This window comes from Cydia splendana, chromosome 1 (assembly GCF_910591565.1).
Source record: "Cydia splendana chromosome 1, ilCydSple1.2, whole genome shotgun sequence".
Lineage (NCBI taxonomy): Eukaryota > Metazoa > Arthropoda > Insecta > Lepidoptera > Tortricidae > Cydia > Cydia splendana.
This window is the reverse complement of record NC_085960.1, coordinates 17714851-17736969: the sequence shown is the minus strand read 5'-3', so window position 1 is coordinate 17736969 and position 22119 is coordinate 17714851. Positions and strand designations below refer to the sequence as shown.

The window sequence follows — 22119 nt, the reverse complement described above, 5'->3', positions numbered from 1 at the left end:
ACGCTATTTTGGTGATCCGTCACATCTTGATGAGCACTTGGGAGAGCAGTACCCACGATAGAGCTGAAGCTGCACCCTGGCTGTACCTAGTGGAACTCAGGTTTGGTGCAACATAGCCACACTTTGTTTTGGTTAACCGACTTGTCGTCGTGTCGCTATGTTGCAGAGTTCCACCAGATGGGTCAATCAACTTTTTTCTAACCGTCTTTAAAAAAAGGAGGTTCTCAGTTTGATCCGTATTATGTTTGTATGTATGTATGTTTGTTCGTGCTTATCTCGCGTTTGGCTGAACCGATTTTGATGCGGTTTTCAGAAAAGTGTTACATTCTGTACAGTACATGGATGGTTTGAAAAATTAATTGGACCCGGTAGGTGGCGATGCTATCGGTATACCAACAAATTTAAGTTGCTGAAACCGATTTAGATAAAATAGTGGAAGTGGGAGTGGGAGTCGGAGTCGGACTCGGACTGGAAGTGGAAGTGGGAGCAATATACATACAAATCGTTTAGCACTGAAACGTCATATTATGTTTTACCATCCACCATTTTTAGTTAGACCATCACCAACATTAGTAGGTAGTTACCAGTGTTGGCCGAACGTTAATGCAATTGACCATTAAAAATTAACCATTGAAAAGGTTAATTGCCATTAACCATTAACCATTGAAGGAAAATTAATTGTCAATTGCATTGAACATCAATTTGCATTAATATTAATTTATTTCGAACCACTAACAATTAAAAAGAATTAATGGTTATTGCTTCACAAACCATTAAAAATTAAATCAATTTTTAATGAAAATTCAAAAATGTGATTGATAATTAATAATTAACAAGAATAAATATCGTAAAAGTGGAACTTAGGTTTGGTGCAACATAGGCACACGTTGTTTTGGTCATCTGACTCGTCTTAATGAGCACTTGGGAGAGCAGTACCCTGGCAGTACCCAAAATAAAGCTGATGCTGAACCCTGGCAGTACATAGTGGAAATCAGGTTTGGTGCAGCATAGGCGCACGCTGTTTTGGTAATCTGACTCGACTTGATGAGCATTTGGGAAATCAGTAACCAAAATAGAGCCGATGCTGAACCCTGGCAGTACATAGTGGAACTCAGGTTTGATGCAACATAGGCACACACTGTTTTGATAATCTGACTCGTCTTGATGAGCACTTGGGAGAGCAGTACCCAAGATAGAGCTGATGCTGAACCCTGGCAGTACCTAGTGGAACTCAGGTTCGGTGCAACATAGGCAAACGCTGTTTCGGTCATCCAACTCGTCTTGATGAGCACTTGGGAGAGCAGTACCCAAAATAAATCTGATGCTGAACCCTGGCAGTACCTAGTGGAACTCAGGTTCGTTGCAACATAGGCAAACGCTGTTCCGGTCATCCATCTCGTCTTGATGAGCACTTGGGAGAGCTGTACCCAAAATAAAGCTGATGCGGAACCCTGGCAGTACATAGTGGGAATCAGGTTTGGTGCAGCATAGGCGCACGCTGTTTTGGTAATCTGACTCGTCTTGATGAGCATTTGGGAAATCAGTAACCAAAATAGAGCTGATGCTAAACCCTGGCAGTACATAGTGGAACTCAGGTTTGGTGCAACATAGGCACACACTGTTTTGATAATCTGACTCGTCTTGATGAGCACTTGGGAGAGCAGTACCCAAGATAGAGCTGATGCTGAACCCTGGCAGTACCTAGTGGAACTCAGGTTCGGTGCAACATAGGCAAACGCTGTTTCGGTCGTCCAACTCGTCTTGATGAGCTCTTGGGAGAGCAGTACCCAAAATAAAGCTGATGCTGAATCCTGGCAGTACATAGTGGAAATCAGGTTTGGTGCAGCATAGGCGCACGCTGTTTCGGTAATCTGACTCGTCTTGATGAGCACTTGGGAGAGCAGTGCCCAAGATAGAGCTGATGCTGAACCCTGGCAGTACCTAGTGGAACTCAGGTTCGTTGCAACATAGGCAGACGCTGTTTCGGTCATCTAACTCGTCTTGATGAGCACTTAGGAGAGCAGTACCCAAGATAGAGCTGATGCTGAACCCTGGCAGTACATAATGGAACTCAGGCTTGGAGCAACATAGGCACATGCTGTTTGATCATCTGACTTGCCTTAATGAGCATTTGGGAGATCAGTATCCAAGATAGAGCTGATGCTGAACCCTGGCAGTACTTAATAGAACTCATGTGTGTCTCAGGGTTCAGTATCAGCTCTATCTTGGGTACTGCTTTCCCAAGTGCTCATCAAGACGAGTCGAATGACCAAAACAGCGTGTGCCTATGCTGCACCAAACCAGAGTTCCATTAGGTACTCCCAGGGTTCAGCATCAGCTCTATCTTGGGTACTGCTCTCCCAAGTACTCATCAAGACGAGTCGGATGACCAAAACAGCGTGTGCCTATGTTGCACCGAACCTTAGTTCCATTAGATACAGCCAGGGTTCAGCATCAGCTCTATCTTGGGTACTGCTTACCCAAGTGCTCATCAAGACAAGTCGAATGACCTAAACAGCGTATGCCTATGCTGCACCAAACCTGAGTTCCATTAAGTACTGCCAGGGTTCAGCTTCAGCTCTATCTTGAGTACCGCTCTCCCAAGTGCTCATTAAAACAAGTCGAATGACCTAAACAGCGTGTGCCTATGCTGCACCAAACCTGAGTTCCATTAAGTACTGCCAGGGTTCAGCATCAGCTCTATCTTGAATAGTGCTCTCCCTAGTGCTCATCAAGACGAGTCGGATGACCAAAACAGCGTGTGCCTATGTTGCACCGAACCTTAGTTCCATTAGGTACAGCCAGGGTTCAGCATCAGCTCTATCTTGGGTACTGCTTTCCCAAGTGCTCATCAAGACAAGTTGAATGACCTAAACAGCGTATGCCTATGTTGCACCAAACCTGAGTTCCACTAGGTACAGCCAGGGTTCAGCTTCAGCTCTATCTTGGGTACTGCTCTCCCAAGTGCTCATCAAAACAAGTCAAATAACCTAAACAGCGTGTGCTTATGCTGCACCAAACCTGAGTTTCATTAAGTACTGCCAGGGTTCAGCATCAGCTCTATCTTGGGTACTGCTTTCCCAAGTGCTCATTAAGACGAGTCGAATGACCAAAACAGCGTGTGCCTATGCTGCACCAAACCTGAGTTCCATTAAGTACTGCCAGGGTTCAGCATCAGCTCTATCTTGGGTACTGCTCTCCCAAGTGCTCATCAAGACGAGTCGGATGACCAAAACAGCGTGTGCCTATGTTGCACCGAACCTTAGTTCTATTAGGTAGAGCCAGGGTTCAGCATCAGCTCTATCTTGGGTACTGCTTTCCCAAGTGCTCATCAAGACAAGTCGAATGACCTAAACAGCGTGTGCCTATGCTACACCAAACTTGAGTTCCATTAAGTACTGCCAGGGTTCAGCATCAGCTCTATCTTGGGTACTGCTTTCCCAAGTGCTCGTCAAGACGAGTCGGATGACCAAAACAGCGTGTGCCTATGTTGCACCGAACCTTAGTTCCATCAGGTACAGCCAGGGTTCAGCATCAGCTCTATCTTGGGTACTGCTTTCCCAAGTGCTCATCAAGACAAGTTGAATGACCTAAACAGCGTATGCCTATGTTGCACCAAACCTGAGTTCCACTAGGTACAGCCAGGGTTCAGCATCAGCTCTATTTTGGGTGCTGCTCTCCCAAGTGCTCCTCAAGACGTTTCGAATTACCGAAACAGCGTACGCCTATGTTGCACCAAACCTGAGTTCCACTAGGTAATGCCAGGGTTCAGGGTCATTTTGTTGAGTCTCATTTTTAAATATCACGATCTTATATGTCAGTGAAGCTTGTATTAATATGCTTATTTCTTATAATTCTAGTAGTTTTAAGCAATAGTAACATTAATTATTAGTTTATGAAAAAAATATTTCATTAATTAATAATTTAATTAATGGTTAATGCAATTGAGAGTAATTCTAATTATTTTTTTCAAACTTTAATGCCATTGACGATCAATGTAATTAAACGTGTCAAAAAGTCAATTCTAATTCACTTTAATGCAATTGATGCGTAATGCAATTGATTAATTGCGGAATTGATGGTTAATGCAATTGATCAATGGTTAATTAGAATTAACCATTACGGCCAACACTGGTAGTTACTAGCCCAAAACTAAATGGAGAAGATAGCAAACTAGTATTTTAGCCCAAAACCTAAAATAAATGAGGTACCTATCACTAAAAAGTAAAAAATAAAAATAAAAAAGAATAAAAAATAAAAATAAACAAAAAGAAAACCATAATAAAATAACTTAATATAATTTCTTTTTAAGAAAAAGGGAACCGTCTTCAAAAAAACCAACCCACTGAAAAGCACAAAATAATTTTTATATGGCACCCCTATACGTGTCCAGTCCCTATCCCGTCGTAAAGCAAATTTCTGCCAAAAATCAATTAATGCCAATAAGAAAATGAATAATCATCCGGGTAATTACTTAATAGTTTTTGAAGGCGGTGCCAAACCAACAAAAAATTCTTTGCTGCCAATCAGAAAAAAAATACTAGTAGGTAGTACCTAAAAGAACTAAATTAATGAGTAAACTAAGTACCTAATGTCTTTATAACGCAAATAAGTGCAGCGTTCTTCGTTGTCCAAAATATCGGTTCTCTAAAATTTTGGTTTGGCACCGACTTCAAAAACTATTAAGTAACTAGACGGGCCCGCAGCTCCGCTCGCGTAAATGAAATAAAGAGTTTGTCTTATGTTTAGTTAAATACCGACATACATTATTAAGTGTGTATTTCTTATTTGTAGCCGTTATTTGCATAACTTAATTCGCAATTTCTCAAAAAATGATGTGATTTGATAAAAGGAAAGGTTGTATTTTTTCATCTATACGTAGGTATTTATTTAAAACTTGTTTCAACATAAAATTATTATTTATTCTTATAAGCCTAGTTGCAAAAACGTTCATTAATTAATTTCCGCCTTAAGACGAATATGGACGACCACCGCCCATAAATCGCCTTTTCATACAAACGTAAGTAGTTCCCATTTCCCTTTCTGGATATTAACATTACTTACTACGGCTACGGTGACCCAACGACCCAAAGTGAGTCCTGGCCTCCGACACCAGATCACGCCATGTTTCTTGGTTAGCGATAGCTCTCGCCAGTCGCCATGTCCGAGGTTGAGCAGGTCTTGAGCAACTATGTCGTTTCAGCGGTACCTATTAGGACGTCCACTCGGGCGTCTCCCATTTTGTTGTCCCAAGTACGCTCTCTTCACGGCACGATCCTCTCTCATTCTCTATAAGTGTCCGAGCTGAAGCTTAGCCGCTTTGGTTTCTCAATGTTTCGCCAGTATATCGGAACACATCCTTATTCCTATGGCAACAAAGTTATATTACGATATTTGGCTGACTGCTGCCTGTACATTTGCTTATTTTCATCAGGTCGCCCAAACATATATCTGAACATGCACTTTATTTACCTACATTATAACTTACTATCAACTTTGTATTGTAATTTGGCCCATTTCGGCAGCCCGTTCCCCGGACGAATGGCAATGTTTGCCGAAGCCGTGAAAGTCAATCTGAATAACATACTTAACTCAAAAAGAAATTTAAAAGAACAAAATCAAATGATTAATAATATGATAATATTAATTGGATTGATAAGTCATATATGGCATAAGTCACTCGTATGGGGCAGCGAAATTTGCTTATGTGTTTTGCTATTGTGAGTCTTATGAGCAACAAATTAGGTTGTAAATTGCGGTATCGCTGGATGTATTGTAAAATGTGTATAGTTCTTAAATTATTTTTAGTTGTGAACGTAGTGAAATTGTAGTGTAAGTTCAGTCTGTGATATAAAATATGACTTGTTGAAATAAAATTAAGTTATGTTAAGTTATAGACTAAGGTTGAGGTTGACAGCAGTTTTTATTTTACTTCGTGTAAAAAACGCCGAAATAACTGTATAACAACATGACAAACATAATTTAGGTTACTTTAACTTACGAATAATTTAGTCTAGTCTGTTGCACCATCGAAACGAAACCAACCGAGAGTTGCCGAGAAATGGCCGATCGTCGTAAAATAAAGATTGTTATGAAAATGTATTTTGTTTATTGTAAATTAAATACGCATCTAAAGCAATAGTTTTTATGCTCTAGTTCTATTCTCATATTTAGATAATAGATTGGAACAGTTTTTTCTTATCATACGTGCGTCGTATTTGAGAAACGTGTCAAAAACTTTTTTAGAAATTTGTAAGGCGCCATCTCGCTTCTTCCCATGTTTTTTATCCCGTTCTGGTTTTTCAATTTTATATATATGACTAGACGGGCCCGCAGCTCCGCTCGCGTAAATGAAATAAAGAGTTTGTCTTATGTTTAGTTAAATACCGACATCATTATGTATTCAACCCTGCCAGGGTTTATAACTGTGATAAGGATTTCTTATTTGTCAAGTAGGTAGCCGTTATTTGGATATACTTAATTCGAAAATTTCTTATAGCGTACGTAGGTATTTATTTAAAACTTGTTTTAACATAAAATTAGTACTTATTGTTGTAAGCCTAGTTGCAAAAACGTTCATTAGATTACTTATTTTCCGCTTTAAGCCACGAATATGGACGACCACCACCCATAAATCGCCTTTTCATACAAACGTAGGTAGTTCGTCATTTCCCTTTCTGGATATTAACATTACTACGGCTAAGGTGACGCAACGATCCAAAGGACTCACCTGGCCTCCGATACCAGATCACGTCATGTTTCTTGCGATCTTGCGATAGCTCTCGCCATCGGGCGTCTCCCATCTTGTTGTCCCAAGTACGCTCGTCTCCCATTCTATAACTTTGTATTTTTGGCTCATCTCGGCAGCCCTTTCCCTGGACGAATGACAATGTTTGCCGAAGCCATGAAAATCAATCTGAATAATAATAACTCATAAAGACTTTAAAACAATAAAATACAAATTATTAACACGATAATCATACGATAATATTAATTTGATTGATATGTCATAAATGGCATAATTCACTCGTATGTGCTATGGACTAAGGTTGAGGTTGGCAGCACTTTTTATTTTACTTCGTGTAAAAAAACTCAGAAATACCTGTATACCAACATGACAAACATAATTTAGGTTACTTTAACTTACGGATTATTTGGTCTAATCTGTAATCTGTAGCACCGCCAAACGAAAGCAACCGAGAGTTGCCGAGAAATCGCATCGAAAGCGATAGTTTTTATGTTCTAGTTTTATTCTCATATGTAGATAATAGATTTAAACAGTTTTTTCTTATCATACGTGCGTTGTATTCGAGATACGTGTCAAAAACTTTTTTAGAAATTTGTAAGGCGCCATCTCTCTTCTTCGCTCGTTTTTTATCCCGTTCTGGTTTTTCAATTTTATATATATGATTACCCGGATGATTATTAATTTTCTTATTATTAGGTATTAATTACTTTTTGGCAGAAATTTGCTTTTCGTCGGGATAGGGACTGGACACGTATAGGGGTGTCATATAAAAAATATTTTGTGCTTTTCAGTGGGTTGGTTTTTTGAAGGCGGTTCCCTTTTTTTTTAAAGAAATTATATTAAGCTATTTTATTATGGTTTTCTTTTAGTTTATTTTTTTTGATGTTACTTATGGTGTTCAACTTTTCAAATTGGTGCGGAAATTTAATCTTCCATTGATTTAATGTTCTTTTTCGTCAAATTATCAATACAGTGTCAATTATAAACCATCGCTGCTAAATCACAAATATTTTACTGAAATCCTCTAATAAATTAATTTATTTGGGCATTCATAATCTTTTTGTAAACACTCAAACAACCTTACCTACCTACACCATTAACTGACAAAAAACTGTCTCCGTCCTGCGGGCTCAGCACGGTTCCATTTTTATCGACTATCACTATGCGCGTCCCTTTCGCACTTACATACTTGTTAGAACGTGACAGGCATGGTGACAAGGGATAAAAACGCGACCGTGCTAAGCCGCCTGTGTGGGTTTAAAAAAGATGACCAATATTTTTTCTTCTTTAATCATCTCAATTCTTTAGATCTTCACTGTTCTACTAGTACTACTACTAGAACTCAATGAATACTTACATCATAATATTCATAATTATACCTACTTGTCAGTGGCGGATTTGCCCTAAGGCCAAGTAGGCCCGGGCCTATAGTCCGTGGCGTTCGCGACAAAAAATTGTGATTTACGGGAAATGATGATGATGGAATTTCTTTTTGCAGAGTTGCTCCTTTTGACTCACAGATTGATTTAGGAAGGGGAGCCAACCGGATTTTGTAAAAAATTAAGTTTTGCTATGTGCTCAAGTTTTGTATCATTTTCGGGTAAATCAAGGATGCTAAATTAATTTCTGATATTTAATTTATACGGTTTCATATAAATAAGTAAAAAAAATGAATAATGAAAATTTGCCATTTTCTCTTTCTTCCGAAAAAATGCCTAAATTTTTCTTATTTTTATATATACACAAAAAATAAAAATTTCATGAAATAGCCCTACTATTCCTCGTTATAAAAAGTATAAGCATGGCATATTTATTTCTAAAAATGTAGAGTAAAAAAAATGAAATGTAGACCTACTTTCGACCACCAGCTCACTGAATAGTATACAAAAATATGAGTTACAGCTAAGAGAATTACGGCGTTTGATGATGATGATACCCTTTAGCATAGTGAGTCCTTAGAACCCTTAGATCATTTTAGGAACGGGTGGCTACCTTGATTTTTGGTGCGGTGTGGATGAAAGGGTAGGGAAGGTTTGTCCCATACAATCATAAATTTATGAAAGCATCTGTTTAGGTTTCTGCATTAAGTTTGGTGTCATTATCGAGTAAATTAAAAAAGAAAAGGGAAATGGACTAATAATTACATTATTTCCTATTTTAAAGACTTTACTGCCATTTGTAAACACTCTTTAACATTGTTTATGCTCGGTGCACAACGTAATCCGATTTAAGGGATACGAACTATACGAAGGAAAATAATTTAAATATCAGTCAATATTTACATTATTAATTTGTATTTTGAATATTTAATTACCTAAATGATTTCTTTCTTTTGATTGACTCGAAAATGTCACCAAACTTATTGCAGATATCTAAACAGGTGCTTGCATAAATTTATGATTGTATGGGACAAAATACCCCACCTTTCATCCCGACCGTATCAAAAATCAAGATGGATCTCCTTCCTAAAATGATCTAAGGGTTCTAAGGACTTACTATGTATAATAAAAAGGGATCTCATCATCATCAAACGCCGGAAATCGCTTAGCTGTAGCTCACATCGTTGTATCTTGTCCAATAAGTGATTGAAAGTAGGTCTACATTTTATTTTTTTGTTCACATTAATGTAAAATAAATATGCCATATGTATACTTTTTATAACGAGGAATAGTAGAGCTTTTTCATGTAATTTTTATTTTTTGTGTGCATATTAAAATAAAAAAAAAATATAGGCTTTTATTCAGGAAAAAATAAAATAGCAAATTTTTAAATTTCATTTTTTTTTCAAATTATTTATATGTAACTGTATAAATTACATATCAGAAACGAATTTAGCATCCTTAAGTTACACGAAAATGATACCAAACTTGACCACATAGCAAAACTTTATTTTTTACAAATATCGGGGGGCACCCCCACTTAAGTCAAAATTTTGCATCAAAAATTCGATTGGCTCCCCTTCCTAAATCAATCTGTGAGTCAAAAGGAGCAACTCTGGAAAAGGAAATTCCATCATCATCATTTGCCGTATAATTAAGTGAACACCAGGGACTACTAGTGCGGCGAGATATTCGGGCCGCAAATTGTGACAAAAAATTCGCTGATGATAACAAGAAATAACTCATGTAGTCAATATGATGGGTGCTGATAAAGGGGCGGCTATAGGGCCTGGGGCCTAGGGCGGCAAAGACTGCAAATCCGCCACTGAGTAGGTATAATTAGGCTGTAATTAATCTTACATCATTAATTGAAAATTATTGTATAGACAGCTTTAACTATGTACCGAATTGATTGAATAACCAAAAATAAATTGATCTTACATCATAATAGTGTCGGATTGTTCATTGAAGAAGTTTATGTTGATCCATGGGATCTCGTGCCAGTCGTTAGGGGAGTCCGCGCCGCAGCAGCTTAACTCCACCTAGAAATAATCATGACCCATGAGAAATGCCTGATAAAAGGAATCTATAAAACCCTACATACCTGCCACTTCTTATTATAGATAAGTACAGTCAGCAGCAGAAGTTGCTAAGCGGGCAAGATGTTCAAAATTACCTTTACGCGCTCTTATTGTCTTAACAATAAAGTCACGTCAAGATCATTTTGAACACCTCGATCGCCTGCTTAGCAACAATTGCTGCTGACTGTACACTTAGTCATTACATACCGTCAGGTGACAAGCAAAACTCACTAATTACTAAAATATAATTAAAAAAAATTAACCTTATTTGAGTACTTATATGGTTCAAAATGGCTAAACCTTGTGGTGGTAATTAGTGAGTTTTGCTTGTCACCTGACGATACATTACCTACACATAAAAACTCGCACAAAAAGATACCTGAATTGTATCTAGAACACGTTTCCAAGTAGGCTCCGTGAGGTACTGCGCTATACCGTCTCGCAACGATGTGGAGAGTTCCTTGGTCAAAGCCTACAAAGAAATATTTATATTATTTATTAAGTAAAAGGGGACAGATCCGCACACTTCAAAAATACATAGGTACACCTATATAGGTAATAGAGGCTTAGGGACATTTTGACGTAGACACACTACGAGTACATTCGCCTAAGTGCGTTGGGAAAAGTGTTGTTAAAACAGCAGGTGGATAAAGAAGCATAGAACTGTTACAGAATAACGAAATGATTAGGGTATAGCAGGGGTGCGAAATTCCTTCCTTCGGGCAAACTCGGCTCCTTTCGGGTTATTCCCACTAGTTACCACCAAGTTCTTACCAGTGGTAACTACTGGGAATTTTATTCCCACCTTTTACCACTGGTAACTACTGGGAAAAAAAAATCCCACTAGTTACCACCAACTCGGCTTGGTGGTAACTACTGGGAATTTTTATACCCAGTAGTTACCACTGGTAAAAGGTGGGAATTTTTATTCCCAGTAGTTACCACCAAAATATTGATAGAATTCAATACTAATAAAAACAGTATAAATAGTATAGTATAAATGTAGCGTGCTGTAATAAACAATTGTGTTAGTTAGTGATTCAGTAAACTGCTTTAAAAGTGATCAAAAATATTAAAACAATTTTGCCGGTATAAGTGTAAAAACTAAAATAGAAGAGTCTCATTCTAGTTAAGTAGAAATTAGCTTATTATCCGGACTAAATGTATCTTATTAACTGTAAATTGAATTACACATTTATACAAACGAACAAACAAATCAGTCAAAAACCGACAGAACTGATTTCGTTTTGTTATTTACCGCTACTTCATTTCGTTCTATTATAACACGACGCAAACCTGGAATATGTAGGTATTCATAATTTGTACTCAGGCTAAATAACTAAAGGGCATGGTTGTTATTAAAACCGCTTAGGGCGCGCTTCGGATGGGCTGATTGCTCGAACTAAGCAGCATAGGCTCGCATTCCAATTACGCTCGGGTAGTACATCGCTCGGTCATGTTACGCTGGTTGGCTCGATTGCTTAAACACCCCACGCTAGCGGGATGGTAATAACACTCTACCAGAGGGACATCAGGTAGTACTATTCGTACACTTCTTTTTTTGTATTTAACTTTTATTCTTTTGGAAAATATGTTTATTGGAAGAACGTGTATCAAGGTAAAGTAAGAAACAATGTAGGACCATCAAAATTTATGAAATAAGAGTTATGGTAATACCTTATGCATATTAGATAGGTTACCCTTGGTTTATCGCAATATAAGTATGAATAATATCGGTACCTATGCCTTGTAATTGCTAAACAATCGTTTAGTTCCTAAATATCCTTTGTTGTGTTCTTATTAAATAACACGAGTGCAAAAAGGCCGAACCGAATGTGGCGCGCACCGCGCACCCTTTTGTTCTTAACCGCCGCCGTGTCGCCCGTATCTGACCCTTGCGAAATATTCTTTGTTCGGCATAACTGCCAGCCCTTATGCCCGATAAGAATGGTATTGGTTGGCATAGTTTGATAATCATACTGGAACAAATTTAGGATAAGCTAAAAATAAACACGTGAAATATATTTGGCTATTTACTTTCATCCCTTTTTACCTGACCCAAAGAATGAATACGACAATCCAATCAGTCCACTTTTAAGTGTGTCGGAAACAATCGTGGGCACGGGCGTGTTGCATTTATATTAAACGAGGGCGAGGGACAGTTTTACTTCACACAGGATGTGAATATTAGGTATGCGAAACGCCCTCTTGCGCCTTCGTCGTACTCAATTTAAGGTCGTTTTATGTGATTTTAATTACTTACGTCTTACACGTTCTTCCAATAAACATATTTTCCAAAAGAATAAAAGTTAAATACAAAAAAAGAAGTGTACGAATAGTACTACCTGATGTCCCTCTGGTAGAGTGTTATTACCATCGCGCTAGCGTGGGTGTTTAAGCAATCGAGCCAACCAGCGTAACATGACCGAGCGATGTACTACCCGAGCGTAATTGGAATGCGAGCCTATGCTGGTTAGTTCGAGCAATCAGCCCATCCGAAGCGCGCCCTAAGCGGTTTTAATAACAACCATGCCCTTTTTTTTTTATTATTTATTTAAGGTCGCTTAAACAGCTAAGGTCATTAGCGACCACAGTATACAGTATCAAATCAATCTATAATACTTAACTAGTTTAAGGAATTTTACAGTACATTCTGAGTCATTCAAGCAATCTTTTAAACATTTAGGAAGGTTAACAGCTAATCTTTCATTATTATACATCGGACAATCAATAAACAAATGTTTGATAGATATATCACTGTTACACCTTAAGCATTTCTTTTTACTTTCCTTAGTTATAAGATATATATGAGTCACATTACAATGTCCTATTCGTAATCTATTCATAATCACCTGATCTCTTCTATTATTTACATAAAATGTACTCTTTTCGAAAACTGATTTTCTTATTTCATATAAGGCGCTATTGTTATTATTTACCCAATGGCTGTTCCACAATCTTTTAATATTAAGTTTAAGGTATTTTTTGAGGTCTTCGTGGTTGGTAGTCGTGTAATTGCATTGATCATACCTCAAAGCGTCTTTAGCAGCGGTATCGGCCCTTTCATTACCAGGAATACCCTGATGACTAGGTATCCAGAATAATTCCACTAGAAATTGCTTATCTATTAGGCTGAGTAGGTTTTCTCTTATTAAATTAATCAAGGGATCTTTGTTTCTAATATTTGACAGGGCCTTAAGTGATGACATTGAATCAGAAAAAATGATGTGTTTTTTAACCCTCGAGTTTTCGTTAATTACCTCTAGGCATTTAAGGATAGCAACAGCTTCGCATGTGAAAATAGATGAATAGTTTGGTAATCTGTACTTATGACTACTGTTTGTTGTTACGATCGCGCAACCGGTTCTACCCTCACAGACAGAACCATCGGTATAGTGATGCATAAAATCTGGGTATTTATCTTTAATTTCATAAAAAAGGTTCCTATAAAAATAGTCAGGAGTAGAATCTCGAGGGTTGTTGTTAGCCACTTCCAGGTTAATTTTGAGTTCGATATTTTTCCATGGTGGGTACACAGATAGTTTACGCGGAAATACTGTAGGTAATTCAAATTTAATTTCGTTTAGATATTTTTTAATTCTAAGTCTTAAGGGGACGGGAAGAGATGGCTGTAGGTTGTATTCAATATCAGATGGTAATGAAGTTTTCGAGAGAAACGAATTGTTATTATTAGTTATATGGTTAATGGCATAGGAAAGGCACAATTCTTTTCTTCGAAACACTAGGGGTATTTCGTCTGCTTCCGCAAGGATACTGTTTACTGGGCTAGTTCTAAAGGCTCCAAGACTTAACCTTAAACAGGTATTATGTGTGCTTTCTAGAAGTTTTAAAATAGTGGGAGAAGCCGAATCATAAATAATTGATCCATAATCGATTTTTTGTCTAATTAATGCTTTGTAGGTATTTTTAATGCATCTACTATCCGAGCCCCATTTATTGGATGATAAAATTTTAACAATGTTCATTCTATTATGGCATTCTGACTTTAACTTTTTTATATGACTTACCCAATTCATTTTAGGATCAAAGGTTAAGCCTAAAATTTTCAAATTTTTAACTTCTTTAATTTTATGATTGTTAATAGTTAAGTTAATCGTATCTTTGATTGTTCTTTTTGAAAGGATCATGAGTTCGGTTTTTGTAGCTGAAAATTTAAACCCAGTATTTTTACACCATTCACTAAGTTTATCTAAGGTGTTTTGTAAAAGTTTTTCGGTAGGTTTAAGATTATTACCACTACATAATATTGTCAGATCATCTGCGAATAAACACCCCTTAATGGGTCGCTCTATTACGTCTAGTACATCATTTATCGATATCAAAAACAGAATAACACTTAAAACGGATCCTTGTGGAAGTCCATTTTCAGTATTGAGTGGATCTGAGATTGTATCATCAATTTTTACCCTTATAGTCCTATTAGTTAAAAAATTTACAACAAAGGAAAGGATGTTACCTTTTATATTAAATTGTTCTAGCAGTGATATAACTCTATGTTTCCACACCATCTCATATGCCTTTTCTAAATCTAGAGCAATAGCTACCACATTATTTTTGTTTGCAAAAGATGTTAGAATTTCATTTTCTAAAAAGGCTAAATGATCAGAGGTTGACCTAAATTGTCTGAACCCAAACTGATATGGTGATAAAAACTGATTATGCTCTAGGTACCATCTCAATCTATTACTTACAATTTTCTCAAACAATTTACATATATTACAAGTAAGAGATATGGGTCTATAGCTTGCAGTAGTAGTGGGAGGTTTACCAGGTTTCTGGATAGGTATAACAGTAGCTTCTCTCCACTGATCAGGAAAAACATGATTGGACCATATGTAGTTATAGATGTCCAAGAGTCTTTCAAATGCTACTAAGGGAAGTTTCTTGATTAAGGTATTGGATATTTGATCAGGCCCCGGACTTGAATCTCCAAGTTTATGTAAAATTAAGCAAAGTTCATGTAGTGTAATGGCCTCATTAATTGGGTTACTATTATCTTGTAAATCAAATATGCTATTGGCCCCTTCTATTTGGTTTTTATACTGTAAAAAATCATTACTGTAGTTGTTTGAGCTCGAATTTTTGGCAAAAGCTGTTACTAATAATTCTGAATTTATTTTTGGGTCACAGCATAATTCTCCTTCACTGTTTTTTAAAATTATAGTTTGTTTTTTCCTTTTCTGGCCGTTAATAGAATTAATTTTTTGCCATATGATTCCTATGGGCGTATGGTTGTTAATCGAGGATATAAATTTTTCCCAATTAGTTTTTCTACAATCTTTAAATAATCTTCTAGTTTGCGATCTCTTTTTACGATATTCTATTTTCAGTAATTCTTGTGTTCATTGCTGCTCTTCATTATTATGTTCGATATTCGGATTATTTTGAGACTTCCTCGATTCCTTTACATAAATTCTATAAGCTTTTTTAGTTTCCTTTAGTGATTTGGAGCAGTTTTCGTTCCACCAAGGAACTTGTTTCTTTTTTAATTTTCCAGAGGTCTTTGGTATGTATTTTTCAGCTGAACTAAATATTATTTGATTAAATTCATGCACTACATCATTGATACATAAATTGGAAGAGAGATTTAATTTATCTAATTGTTTAATTTTACATTCTACTTCGCTGCGAAAGTTCGACCAATCTGCACACTGATATTTCCAATGCTGTGGGATCTTTTGAACAGTTGGGCTCATGTCTACGCTAGATGAAATGATAATAGGGAAGTGGTCACTGTCGTAAAGATCTTCAAATGCATTCCAATCGAAATAAGTTGATATACTTCGTGAAGCAAGAGTTAAATCTATACTACTAGTATTGCCATTTCTGCAATTGAAGTGTGTAGGCTGGTGAGAGTTGAGAAGAATAATATCCTCATTTACATCTAACCAATCAGCTATCAGTTTACCCCTCTGATCACAATGTTTTGAACCCCAATTGAAATGATGACCATTAAAGTCTCCCAATAGCACGAAAGGTATTGGGAGCTGTTTAACTAAATCTTTTAAATCGTCTTCACCAAAGGAACAGCTATTGGGCAAATATAAGTTACATATAGTTATAGCCAGTGGAAATTTAATTCTTATTGCTATTGCTTCAAGATTGCTTTTAATATCTATACGTTCAGGGAGTGAGTGAGGCTTTATATATGTCGCTACTCCACCGCTGGCTATACTGCTGTGTGTACGATTTTTATAAAAGGTTTCGTAATTTTTTAACTTAGCGCAATAATTGTTTTTAAAGTTTGTTTCTTGAATACAAAAGCATAATGGGTCAACCTCATTTAAGATGAGTTTTATATTTTCAAATCTTACGTGGAAGCCATTAACGTTCCACTGCAAAATTTTCATAAATAAGACTAACCTTCTATTTATATAAGGATTGTTATTGAGTCTTCTTTCCTAAGTTAATATCTTGCAGTTTCCTGGAGAGTCTTGAGCATCTGTTTTTTAAGTTCTTACTCAATTTAGGACGGAGGAATAAGCACATATCAATTAATTCGGGAATGTTATTGGTGTAGTCTTCTATAATTTCTTGAATATTTTGTTTATTGCGTGATTTGTCTAAAAGGCTTACGAATTGGTCCAATGTTATAGAGAAGCGAGATGTGTTTTCAGCTCCATTCAACTCAATTTGAATATCGTTCCAAACTTGTTCTTCTGTTCTGTTGTCTAAAGTTTTCTTCTTTTTTTTAAGAGACTTGTTGTTTGGCGGTTCTTCTTCAATGGAAATGTTACTGTCGGTATCATCCGTATTGTCGCTCAGTGGTGGTAAACTCTCCTCCAAATGAATATCATCTTGTCTCGGATCCGGGTTTGAAATCTATGATGTGGTTGTTGAATGGATGCGCTTATTGCCTTTGTTGTATTCTGGCTTACTGGATGGTGTATTGAAGTTGGGGGGTTGTATTTGAGATGTGTTAATATTCATAGGACGGTAGCTGGAAGTGTCTTCACATTCTTGTTGACTCTGACTGGTGTTAGGTTGTGTTGATGGAGGTAGTTGTTGTTGATTACTCTGTGGACAGTGTTTTGCTAAATGTCCCATACCATTACATATAAAGCACTTCATTGAGTCATTTGTGATGTAAATCCAGTAATTGGTATCGTCGTAATTAATGAGCATCGATTCTGGTAACCTTTTTTCATCCTCCGGAGAAACATACACTTGTCGACGGAAACTCATAATATGTGAAAAACCAGCATCGGGTATACCAACTTTCATGTAAGTAATAGGAGACATGATTTTGATATTCATTTCATTGAATTTTTCCTCTAATATTTCGTGTGGAATGACGGGGCAAACATTGGATAGAACGATTCGCTTATTTCTTGTTATTAGTGGTCGAATCTCCAATGTATGGTCTTTGACTTTCACTTTTTTGACTTGATCAATAAGTTCGTCAGCTGTTTGTTTTGAATCCAAGTACACACATACTCTGGAATTGGATATACGTGATATGAAACGGATCGACGATGATTTGGTGACCTTTGACAACGATAACAGGTAGTCTCGTATCATGATTCCCTCAATAGAATCTATTATAATGGCTTGATCTTTTTTGGGGTGGGTACTTTTAGAAGTAACATTGGCATAACTTACATTGGGGTTCGGGGTTAGGTTTTCCATGTTAAAATGAGGGGCTCCTGTTGCCAGGAGCACCCTCTAATACTAGAAGAAGGCACACTAATGTGATATTAAATAATTACTCGCGGCGAGTCGGCGCATTTATCGAATTGCGATAAGACGCGTGAACCGAACGGCGGTCGCTAGGTAACTCCACCATGCACTTTATTATTTAGCCTGAGTACAAATTATGAATACCTACATATTCCAGGTTTTAGTCGTGTTATAATAGAACGAAATGAAGTAGCTGTAAATAATAAAACGAAATCAGTTCTGTCGGTTTTTGACTGATTTGTTTGTTCGTTTGTATAAATATGTAATTCAATTTACAGTTAATAAGATAAATTTAGTCCGGATAATAAGTTAATTTCTACTTAACTAGAATGAGACTCTTCTATTTTAGTTTTTACACTTATACCGGCAAAATTGTTTTAATATTTTTGATCACTTTTAAAGCAGTTTACTGAATCACTAACTGACACAATTGTTTATTACAGCACGCTATATTTATACTATACTATTTATACTGTTTTTATTAGTATTGAATTCTAACAATATTTTGGTGGTAACTACTGGGAAAAAAAATACCCACCTTTTACCAGTGGTAACTACTGGGAATAAAAAATCCCAGTAGTTACCACCAAGCCGAGTTGGTGGTAAAGCCTGACAACAGTTTATTTAACCCTGAGATAGTGTCGCAGCAAACAGCTTACGTATGGCAATAATGTGCGTACGTCATGTATAGTCAGGGTAGTGGGCATTGGCTTCATGTTGATACGTGGTTGATACTCGTATAATGTCAAAACATCGCTTACAGAGAATTCGGTTCTTTCAATTTACCTATTCGTCAAAATCTGATTCTAAATATTCAATATTATTATATTCTTCGTCTTCTTACTCTGACGAAGTCTGATTTTCATCAGATGTTGTGTCGCTTTCAGGACCACCAACCTCGATTATAAAACGTTCAGTCGCCAATTCGATTACAGGATTATTATCGTCGATCTACATAACAAACAAACCTTAAATGAAATATTAAAGTTTAAACCTAACAACTAACCAGTTCAATAAAACCGCACTATAAAATGTCAATACCGGTCATGTCAACAACCAACTTTAAAACATTGTTTATTGGAATGCTATGTAATCCTTCGTCTTTTTTAAGCTGTAAGTATTTGATTGCATTCACTACAATTTTTTTCGCATCTCTGGTAATTTTTTTTGGCATTTTTGTAATAAAACCGTTTATATTTGAATATATTCGTAGATATTTTCCGTTTGTTTACATCGGTGACATTCGATGACATCCAACGTTCGTTGTCAAAGAGTACTTGTTGCCAGTAAAAGAAATTAGTACCATTGAAAATCCGCAAAATGGCGAGGGTCAAATAAACTGTTGTCAGGCTTTAACTAGTGGGAATTTTTTTTCCCAGTAGTTACCAGTGGTAAAAGGTGGGAAAAAAATTCCCAGTAGTTACCACTGGTAAGAACTTGGTGGTAACTAGTGGGAATAACCCCTCCTTTCGGCTCAGCATTGCTCCGTGCAATTATTAGGGTTGACACAACTTGACGTCCCTTTGCGTGCACGACCACAGATAAGATAAATGGCTTGAATTTTGACAACCCTTCATAGCCGAAAGGGATAATGCCATATATTAGAAAGGGACAGCATGATTCGACCCTGAACCGCTGTCAAACTTCGGTTTTGTAGAAAGTTTCCTTTCTGTACGGTAGTAATATTATTTATTCTGTGGCTATACCTAGGTATTATAAATGTGAACCTAATTAAGTTGTACCGAACAAGTGACACACCTGAAGCGTCCCGTTGAGCGCACTGTACACCACTAAGCCGTTGAGCGCGATCAGCGTGCCACTGATAAGCCACACGCGGCAGACTTTAGCCGAGCGCGACCAGTGCGAGAACTTCAGCAGCCATGAGACGAGTCGCAGTCCGCTCGTGTAGTGCAGCTTCATCGCGTACGCTTGGAATATTATGAGGCCGTGGAGAAGAACCACTGCTACCTGGACAATTTAATTAAAATAAAGTACCTATGCCAGTCAACTGGGCAAAAATAGCCATTGCATAAAGAGTCAAAGCGGCGTGCTGGCGGTATGACGATTTCCTGTATACTTTGATCATTGGATGTGATACCGGCTTACCTATTAAGTACTTAGACGTTTAACACATTCACTGCCCCCGACGCACATGTGCGTCCACCGTCATACAAGTTTGTTCCTAGGCCACGCCCCCTGGCAGTGAATGCGTTAAAGTAGGCGCTTTACAATATGAGCTAATATTTTACATCGATTCGAATTAAGTAGGTAAGGTACCTTAAACACGTACAGGAAATAAACGTACACGTATGAGAAATCTTCAACATGCGGTGTATGAGTCCTATTACCTTATGAATATCCTTGAGCAGCATCATGACCTTATGCGAAGCGTTGTAACAGAAGATCAGCATGCAGAGCGAGACCACGAGCTGCGCGATGAGCAGCGCGCGCAGCACGCCGGCCAGGCGATGGCGGCCGTCTCGGCTAAACGCGAACAGGCCCCAAGCCATGCATGCCGGCGCATGCTGCTTCTGCAAGTGGCGTACTACATTAGCACTAATACTCTATAGCAGTTGGTCCCCCGGCCCCAAGGCAGACCAAAAAAGCGATGGCTCGATATCGTGAAAGCAGATATGAGCGTGAACGGGCTCACACGAGACGACATCCAGGATCGCGCAAAGTGGAGGAAAGCAAGTAGAAAAGCGGACCCTGGCAAAGGCCGGGATAACGCTAGGTAGAAAAGACTCTATAGCAGTTGGTACCGTGGCCTCTGGAAGCACCTTAACACATTCACTGCCAAAAACACGTATGTGCGTTCATTGTGTACTGGAAACGGGGCGCCCGGCACCGAAAGTGTTAAGGTACAACGCTCTGCGCGTTCAATATAACAACGCGTACAGGGTGCTGATAGGGTTGCCCAGATTCTGTAGCGCGTCAGGGATGTTCGCGGAAGCGCGGGTAGACTGCTTCTACACCACGATGCGCAAACGAGCCACATCCCTGGTGCGCAGAGTACGGGCCAGCTCCAACAGCATCCTGACCATGATTGCGGACAGGGTTGATGGCCTGTATATAAATAACTGCTGCATGATCCATGTGCGCAGGAATAAGTAGGTGGGGGGATTTTCTCTAAACTGTTTTATTGAGAAAATCTGCTTATTTATTTATTTATTAGAAATAGTTATATGAGATTGTAGTAGTTAATTAGCTAGTAAGTAAATAATTGTGTATATTATATAACATTAGCCTTAAGATAAAAACTGTCACTAACACTATTGATCCAAGTTGGTCGCGAATAAATGAATTTATTATTATTCTCTTTATTTATTTTTCGTCTTAAGTTAGGGTTTTTATGATATGAATATAAAAGTAAAATATAAAAACACTTACAAAACGATAAAAAATACATATAAACACATTATAAAAAACCTAACCTAGGGTGCCGCCAGCAGCGGGGCAAGGCCCAAGCTACCGGTGGTCAGGGCTGCAGAGAGAGGAACCGGCGGACTATCCGCGCCGTGTCCAAGATCACCGCCTTCTGCATCTGACCCTTGATTCAACCACCTAGCGAGAGTTTCTCAAGATGTTGGTCGAGACTCTTCGCTATTAGACCGTTCACTGAAACGACTATCGGGACAATGATCGTCGAATCAACATCCCACATGGCGGTTATCTCGTGAGCCAAGTCTAGGTACTTACTGGACTTGTCCTTCTCGGCCTTCACGAGATTCTCATCATGGGGGATGGTGATGTCAACGAGCACGGCCCGACGTTGCGATCGATCTATTATCACAATGTCAGGCTTATTGGCTACAATAGTCCTGTCTGTGATGATAGATCGATCCCAATAGAGCGTGGCATGACCATTCTCGAGCACAGGCGCAGGTAAGTACTTGTAGTACGGTACTTCGCGGTCCACAAGGCCATATAGAAGAGCAAGTTGCTGGTGAATAATTCTGGCTACGAGATTATGTCTGTGCAAGTACTCGCCGTTAGCAAGATGAGAACAACCGGAAATGATATGCCTGAGTGACTCTCCGGGACGGCGGGTTGCCCGACAAATGTCGACCGTACCGTCCTTCAGGATATATTTCCGATAGTTGTTCGTCATCATCACTTCGTCCGCAATTGCACAGGCAAAACCCTCGGTTTCTCCGAAGAGGTCCCCGAATCGTAACCAGTTCACCGACGCGAGCAGGTCCACATCGGG

General features: G+C 38.1%; 1 protein-coding gene across 1 annotated transcript in view; it reads right to left on the bottom strand.

The window, feature by feature from the left end:
- LOC134795674 (RDS/peripherin-like protein xRDS35) overlaps positions 1 to 22119 on the bottom strand; it is a 32075-nt gene that overhangs the window by 3359 nt on the left and 6597 nt on the right. Inside the window, exons 2-5 of the mRNA XM_063767602.1 lie at positions 20258 to 20440; positions 19668 to 19877; positions 10588 to 10680; positions 10069 to 10169 (exon numbers count right to left, since the gene is read on the bottom strand). Coding sequence (XP_063623672.1) covers positions 10069 to 10169; positions 10588 to 10680; positions 19668 to 19877; positions 20258 to 20419 — 566 coding nt within the window. The 5' untranslated portion in view covers positions 20420 to 20440. The remainder of the gene's footprint in view (positions 1 to 10068; positions 10170 to 10587; positions 10681 to 19667; positions 19878 to 20257; positions 20441 to 22119) is intronic.